Below are 8,602 nucleotides of genomic sequence, written 5' to 3'. Positions count from 1 at the left end.
GGACCAGTCAGTTGTGAAGGTACAAGATAATTTGCCATATATAAAGACCCAAAGGCTGTCCTTTATAAGTGATTTAGCTCACCTCTTTACTGGCCTCCTCCTCGTTAGAGAGGCCCCCCATTCCCTTTCTCTCTGGGTGTGTATTTCTGCCTAGCTTTTCTGACTTAAATACAACTGCTTCTCTGTGTGCTCTCCCATATGTTGTGCTGTGTCTGTAATAAGGTTTGTACTTGTTTTTACAGTCTTTGCCTCCTTGAAACATTCTTGTTTTCAAATGGGGCCAAGGCCACTTTCCTTCTAGCCTCTCCTTGCTGGTGGTCTAGCAGCTAGGATTCCTGGTTTTCGTCCAGGCTACCCACCCAGGTTCAGTTTCTGGGTGGGGAACTAAGCTCTCTCTCAGGACCACTCACTGCTTTCTCTCTCTGAGATCAGCTTCCACCTGCCTGCATGTTGAAGGGAGCACAGACCATGGGTCCCTGCCTGGCAGCAGCACCAGGCGTGCTGGACTCTGTCTCCTTCAGCCCAGTGGCGCCCACCCCAGCTGCCTCCCAGGCTCACAAGGACAGCAAGCGCACTTAGCGCAGTCTGGACCCACCAGAACTCATACCTGGATCTCCCGGCCTGCAGCCCCCAGGTTGCGGGAGCAGCCTCGGGTCCCAAGTGGCCTCCAGGGGCGCGAAAAGCGCAGGGTGCTGGTCAGGGCGCACAGCATTGGGGCCTACTCTGCGAACAGGCCACTCGGCCTTCCACCACCGCCTCCCGCTGAAAGCTCGCTGCTCTGCCCCAGGCCTTCAAAAACTGTTCCTCCTTTGGGAACACCCTCAGCCTGTTGGAGACCAGAAGACATGGGTAGGAGAAAGCCCAGCTCTGCTGTGTGATTTTGGACAAGACTGCCAATCTCTCTTAAGTGCCAAAATTATATCTGTAAAGCATAGGTAATAAAAATGATGTGCCAAATATAAAGAAAGCTGAAAGCTAAAGTAGTGAAAACAGATTTTAATCAGTAATATACTGTTGCAAAAGAGAAATGTCCAGCATGAACTGAACTCTTAACATAGTTTCTAATAGCTCAAGGACACATCCCTATAATGACTCTAGCCCCTTGTAAAGTGCCTGCCTAAGAAAACTCAAGACTGCCAAAAGAAATTACTGTTTGTTCCAGCCAACATCTGAAGGCAGGGCTCCTATCTCCCAGTCTCTGAGGGAGCCTAAGCTTGCAGAAGGGACAGCAAAGCTAGAATAGTTCCACGTGGACTAACCCCACTCTGTGTATTTTGAAAGTTTTCACTTCCCCGACTGTACACCGTCCTGGCTCACCCACCTCCCTCTTCCTTCTTCTCCTTGTAAAATCTCTTCTCACTACTTTAGGGGAGGCTGAAGCCTAGCAGAGAAGAGGGCTCAGAGGACCCTGGCTAGAGTTCAGTGATAGAATCTTTGTCACTAGCTCATGACAGTTCCTCTCTGTGACCCTCAAGGTTAATTGGGGCTTATCTCACTTCTGGTTGTTTGTAAGCTGCCCTTGTTTCCAACAAATTAATTCAGGTTATGGATCACCAGGCCATCTCTCCCTGTCCCTTTTCTCCACATTACTGGGCACAACTCCAATTCTGCCACTCCTTAAAGAGTCACAGACCCGAGGCTGTATAGTTTAGTTCAGTCGCTCAGTCGTGTCCGACTCTTTGCGACCCCATGCACTGTAGCCCACCAGGCTCCTCCATCCATGGGATTTTCCAGGCAAGAGTACTGGAGTGGGGTGCTGCATAGAAATATTTTTACAGGAGTTTGGGAAACAACTGTGGGACTTCACTTCTCATACTTAAGGAGGTTAAAGCTAGCTGTTATGGACTGAATTGTGTTACCCCAAATGTATGTGTTGAAGTCCTATCCCTCAGTACCTCACAATGTATTTGTAGACAGTCTTTAAAGAGGTAATTAAGTTAAAATGAGGTCATTAGAATTGGCCTTAAATAAAAATAACCGATATCCTTAGAAGAAAAAAAAATTTTAAATACAGATGAGTATAGGGGAAGACAAAGGGGAGGATGGCCATTTAGAAGCCAAGGAGAAGCCAAGGCCTCAGACAGAATGAACCCTGCCATTACCTTTATCCTAGACTTCTAGCCCCCAGAACTGTGCAGAAATACATTGCTGCTGTTTAAATTATTCAGTTTGTGACTTTGTTATGGCAACGCTAGCAAACTAATCAGAGAAGGCAATGGCACCCCACTGTAGTACTCTTGCCTGGAAAATCCCATGGACGGAGGAGCCTGGTGCGCTGCAGTCCATGGGGTCGCAAAGAGTTGGACACGACTGAGCGACTTCACTTTCACTTTTCACTTTCATGCATTGGAGAAGGAAATGGCAACCCACTCCAGTGTTCTTGCCTGGAGAATCCCAGGGACTGGGGAGCCTGGTGGGCTGCCGTCTCTGGGGTCGCACAGAGTCAGACACGACTGAAGCGACTTAGCAGCAGCAGCTAACTAATACACCAAGTAAAGAAACTTCCTTTCCTAAGAGGAAATCTGGTGCCTGGGTTTTAAAATAAGAAGGTGCTCTGCCTCCTCTCTACATTATGATTGTTTCTGGGATTCCAAGGAAGCTTAGCAAAGGAGCAATGGAGGTAGGATTAGAGTGGTAGTAATAACAGGGCCATAATAATAACATTTTTTTTCTCCTTTTAAATCCTGCCAGTTTTATGCCAAACTCCCTTAATAATCTCTTCTGAATTTATAATATGAAATAAAAATTGTTGTTTTAGTTATTTTAATTTTGTTTATTTGTTTTAGTTTCTTGACTCTTTGTTACTGTGCATGGGTTTTCTCTAGTTGTGGTGCAAGGGCTTCTCATTGTAATGGCTTCTCTTGTTGCAGAGCATGGGCCCTCGGGTGCGTGGTTCAGTCGTTGTGGTGCCTGTGCTTAGTTGCCCCAAGATATGTGGAATCTTCCTGGACCAGGGATTGAACTCGTGTCCCCTACACTGGCAGATGGATTCTTAACCACTGGACCACCAAGGAAGTCCTGTTTTAGTTATTGAGGGATATATGCAGAGCACTCTGACAATGATGATAGGAATATCTTTAATGGAGGCTAAATGACAGTTTATGTTTAGATATTGCCTCTATTTTTTACTGTGAAATCCCAATTTTAATAATTTAGCCTGCAGATATACCTACACAGGTGTGAAATATCATATATACAAATTGCTTCTAATAACAAAAGACTGGAAACCATGTTAATATACAACAGGGATTGCTTAAATAAATTATGGTTTACTTTGTCGACAAAAGTCCATCTAGTCAAAGCTATGGTTTTTCCAGTAGTCATGTATGGATGTGAGAGTTGGACTATAAAGAAAGCTGAGTGTCGAAGAATTGATGCTTTTGAGCTGTGGTGTTGGAGAAGACTCTTGAGAGTCCCTTGGACTGCAAGGACATCCAGCCAGTCCATCCTAAGGGACATCAGTCCTGGGTGTTCATTGGAAGGACTGATGTTGAAGCTGAAACTCCAATACTTTGGCCACCTGATGCGAAGAGCTGACTCATTGGAAAAGACCCTGATGTTGGGAAAGATTGAGGGCAGGAGGAGAAGAGGACAACAGAGGATGAGATGGTTGGATGGCATCACCAACTCAATGGGCATGAGTTTGGGTGGACTCTGGGAGTTGGTGATGGACAGGGAGGCCTGGCATGCTGCAGTTCATGGGGTCGCAAAGAGTCAGATATGACTGAGCGACTGAACTGAAGTGATACACTGAATACTATGCAGTTATGAAAAAAAAACACAGGAAGCTCTAACGTGGGCTTCAAAATCTATTGTATGAAAAAAGTCAACATTGGAATAGTGTGTGATTTTTAATTTAATTAATTGAAAGTCACTCAGTCCTGTCCAACTCTTTGCGACCCCAGTCCATGCAATTCTCCAGACCAGAATACTGGAGTAGGTAGCATTTCCTTCTCCAGGGGATCTTCCCAACCCAGGGATCAAACCCAGGTCTCCTGCATTGCAGGCGGATTCTTTACTAGTTGAGCCACAAGGGAAGCCCAAGACTACTGGAGTGGGTAGCCTATCCCTTCTTCAGCGGATCTTCCCAACCCAGGAATTGAACTGGGGTCTCCTGCATTGCAGGCAGATTCTTTACCAACTGAGCTATCAGAGTGTGTGAAGAAAGCTAAAAGTTGTGTTATAGAGAAGGACAGCATTATTTAGGTGTGCATATATACACTTGTGTGGCTTCCCAAGTGGTAAAGAATCCACCTGCCAACACAGGAGACACAATAGAAGCGGGTTTGATCTCTGGATTGGGATGATCCCCTGGAGCAGGAAATGATATGCTGCAGTATTCTTGCCTGAAAAATTCCCTGGACAGAGGAGCCTGGTGGGCTATAATCCATGGTGTTGCAGAGTCGGACACAACCGAGCACACACGGTGTTTCCACTCCTTTCATAAGGTAGCTACATAAAATATTTCTAGGATAGGGAAGAGGAACTCAGGAACTGGCAATAGGGGTAGGAAGGAGAAATTTTACAGTTTGACTTTTTAAAATTTTTGAATCTTGATTCATGTTTTAAGTCTTGTCTACTCAAAAATAATTAGTTAAAATGAAAATGAACACGACAAGAATTAAAATAAGACATACTATAGTAATGACAAAAAAAAGTAATACACACATAAGATCAAACCATTCAAACGGTACAGAGGACTATAAAATTAAAACAAGAAAAGTCTCTCTCCTATATTGTATACTTTTAAAAGAACATTTGTTGTATTTTATGGAGCATTTCTAGATATTTTGTGGTAGAATTTTTGGATTATCTAGTCTTCCACATTGGAAAGGAAAGTGTCCCTTTCTAACGTTTTCAGTATTAACTGCAATGTTTATTATTCCGTCTCCACCTATGGGCTCTATTTTGAAACCAATATCCAATGGACAGGGAGCATTTGTTGCACGATAATTAACCTGGACCCTGTGACTTCTTGTTCTATTGTGTTGTTTATCCACCAATCATAATCAGAGTTTCAAGAAACAACTCTCCACTTAATGACTTCTTCAGTGCCTGCCTTATGCTAGGCTCTAGGGATAGAGAGGAAAAGGGGAGATTCTTTGCCCCTTGTCTGACCAGGTGAAGATTTTACTAAGCTGACCCATTCTTTAGTGGAGGCTCCTTAGAATCACCTGGTAAAACTAAACATTCATGCCTAAGCTTTACTCCCAGATGCTCTGATCCAGTAGAAAGTGGGCTCTGAATATGGATGTTCTGAACCTTTGGTGATTTTTATTGCGGGGTGGCACAGTATATATAAATGTGCAATTTCTATAAGGTCTTTTGAAATAATAAAAATGGCCTATGAACTGAGAGTCCACTTGGTTCAGTTTCCCTTCAGGGCTAAGTGTGTCTGTCTTTTGCAACCCCCTAAAGGAGATCAGTCCTTGGTGTTCTTTGGAAGGAATGATGCTAAAGCTGAAACTCCAGTACTTTGGCCACCTGATGTGAAGAGTTGACTCATTGGAAAAGACTCTGATGCTGGGAGGGATTGGGGGCAGGAGGAGAAGGGGACCACAGAGGATGAGATGGCCGGATGGCATCACCGACTCGATGGACGTGGGTTTGGGTGAACTCCAGGAGTTGGTGATGGACAGGGAGGCCTGGCGTGCTGCAATTCATGGGGTTGCAAAGAGTCGGACATGACTGAGTGACTGAACTGAACTGAGCTGAGGCCAGTCAGCATCAATTTGAACATGTCCCTACCCACCCACTCCTGCCCACAGACAGGATACTCAGTCCCCACAGAGATAGCTTGGTCAGTCTCAGAAACACCCCAGCTTGCCCCAAGTCCTCTGTCTTTTCACCTCCTGCCCAGTAACTTCTCAGCAGCCAACTGGAGTTTTTGTTAAATGAACACCTGGCCTTAAATTCTACCAGTCCTAAGAACAACTGGAGGAGGTGACCTTCCAGCATCTGATGCTTTATGCCATGAAGATCTATGAGAGGCTCTTATCATACACCCTAAGACTGCAAGGGGCCTCAGAAATTTTACAAACATACACACATACAGAGTCAGTTCTCAGAGTTTGGTGTTATTTTCTAAAAGTTTCTGTGAACACAAATTAGTGAACAGTGAACAATTGCTCCTAAGGAAAATATAGGGTTAGGCACCTGCAAGTCTCTGCCCACAACATATTTTGTCAGTTGATCAATAAATAAGCTGGTTTTATGTGTTTCTGTTTAAAGACATCTTGTTATTTGTATTTGAGCTCAGGGCCAATAACACTATAACTCATGTATGAGCCAAGTTCAGTATTTTCTTCACAGGTAGAACTTCACAGGTATACCAGGTAGTGCTTCAGGCACCATGGTTGCGGGAGATTTTTAAATGGTGAAATGAACAACAAAACACAAAAATGTGAAAACATGGCATGAAATCATGAGAAACACATTTGTTTACAGCATGAACTAGACAGGGTCTTGTGTAACCTCAACTGAGAACAGACATGTGGGGCAACTCACATATTTTTCCCCCTCAACTCCAGAGCTCTTGCAGTATTGATTTTGGGGTTACAGATTCATTCTTATCCATAGGAAAATCTGCAAATTCAGAATCAGCCAATAAAAATCATCCCCTAAATATATAATATATCCACAACATACCTACATATATATAGTCCCTGTATCAAGTGCTAAAGGCTTTGCTTCTATCACCTCCCTTAATCCTCACAAGACAAAATGTCACACAGCAGACTTTCCTGGTGGCACAGTAGGTAAGAATCTGCCTGCCAATGCAGGGGACACGGGTTCGCTCAAATCCCAGGTCTGGGAAGATCCCACAAGCCCCTGAGCAACTAAGCCCCAGGTGGCCACAACTACTGAGCGCAGGAGCTGCAGCTACTGAAGCCGGGGCATCCAGAGCCTGTGCTCCCCAACAAGACAAGTCACCGCAGTGAGAAGGCTGTGTACCGCAAGGAAGACTGGACGCTGCCCCTTACAACTAGAGTAAGTGCGCGAAGCAAGGAACATCCAGCAAAGCCAAAAATACATAAATAATGAACAAACAGACCATATTATAAACACACACACACACACACAAAAGTCACACGGCTAGTGACAGGACTTTGGTTTTATTTTAGACATTCATACAATAAAATCTGTCCCCCCTCCCCCGTAGTGTATCTTTTCTAACTTCTCGACCGATAGGATACAGAGCAACTCCCAACATTTCAAAATTTTTCCTCGGGCTGCCCTTTCGTGAATCCAGCCTTCCCCTCAATCTCAGACCTTGCTGCAGGCCGCAATAGCCCTCAGCATAGAGAATTGAAACCTGAAGGACTGGTACTAGCCTATGGAGCCTTTTTCAAGGGCTGAAAGGGACGGAGCTTCCAACCAACCGGTGAATTCTCGCCTTGAACTTTGTCCGCTGGAGTCCCCTGGCACCTCCCTCCCTACGCAGTCCTCGCCGGTGGCTCCGCGCATGCGCACGTTTCCAGTTCTGCCCGCCCCGCCCCGCCCCGCCCCTCGGCCGCCTCCGGTTGCTTCCCTGACTCCAAGAGCTCAGGCGGAGCTGCGGCTTCAGGCTGCGCCAACCTCAGATCCGCAAGCTTTACGTCCGCTGCGCCCGCCTGTGCCCACAGTGGTTCGAACAATGACTTTGTCCGCTTCACAGTCTCTGCTCCGGAACCGGGTGTTTGTGGTGGGGGTAGGGATGACCAAGGTAAACAGAGCTGTGGGTCCCTGGAGGTGGGCTCCCGGCTTCGCTCAGCCTGGGTGAGGCCGCGGGAGCCCTGAGTGACCGGGAAACGGGGGTTGGGTCGGGTGTGGGGTGTCAGGACTTGACGCCGTCCGTCTGTCTGCCCTTCCTAGCGGAGGGCGCCACTGGCTTCCCACCGCCCAGCTCGGCTCCTTGTCTGTGAGGCATCAGAGTGGCGACTCGGATGGGTTGTGATGTTGATGTCTCTGCGGAATCATAATGTCGCAGTGTTGTTCTGCGGCCTGTGTTCCACCTTCTTCCCTTTTCTTCCTGGGGCGCAGTCTGTGAAGAAGGCCTCAAGATGACCCGAACTCCGCACCTCCTTTGAATATGGGTGGAATCCTAAGTTGTGTGGACCTGTAACTGAGGCAAGGTTAGCCCCATGCTCAGAAGGAAAGCAGGTCGTGAATGTCGCCAGCCCTGCACTTCCAGGAATACTGCGTGTTGGATCCCTTCTCAGTTGCAAGTGTAGGAGTAGAAATCTCAGTGATGCTCAGCGTCTTGGCACAGGTGGCAGGTTTTCTGCATCCTCTCATCTTTGCCTTTCTCACATGGTACTCTGCTTGGTACTCAGGAGGCCAGAGGCAGCTACAATCTCATTTCTTGACATGCTCATTACCTCTGTGCTCCAGTGATGCCAAAGTAGTGATAGTTTCATCGCAAACTTTTTTATGCCTCTGTTGCTTTGCTTTCTGTTGTTTTCTCTACTTAAGACCATTTAGCTTCACTTGGTTAACTTGTTTGCATTTTTAAAAGATCAATTCAGATCTTCTGATCAGGAAGTTCTGATTCTCCTGACTGTCCGGTAGGGCCCTGTACTTAACCTCCAGTACTTGATATTTTATCCTGAAATTTTGTTTA

General features: G+C 46.1%; 1 protein-coding gene across 1 annotated transcript in view; it reads left to right on the top strand.

The window, feature by feature from the left end:
• The first annotated feature begins 7,560 nt into the window (after positions 1-7,560).
• The window catches only part of LOC128045466 (sterol carrier protein 2), a 110,188-nt gene continuing 109,146 nt past the window's right edge, over positions 7,561-8,602 (top strand). The window contains exon 1 of the mRNA XM_052637961.1: positions 7,561-7,705. Within this exon, the coding sequence (XP_052493921.1) occupies positions 7,637-7,705 (69 nt within the window). The 5' untranslated portion in view covers positions 7,561-7,636. The remainder of the gene's footprint in view (positions 7,706-8,602) is intronic.

This window comes from Budorcas taxicolor, chromosome 3 (genome assembly GCF_023091745.1).
Source record: "Budorcas taxicolor isolate Tak-1 chromosome 3, Takin1.1, whole genome shotgun sequence".
Lineage (NCBI taxonomy): Eukaryota > Metazoa > Chordata > Mammalia > Artiodactyla > Bovidae > Budorcas > Budorcas taxicolor.
This window is presented reverse-complemented; position numbering and strand designations above follow the sequence as displayed.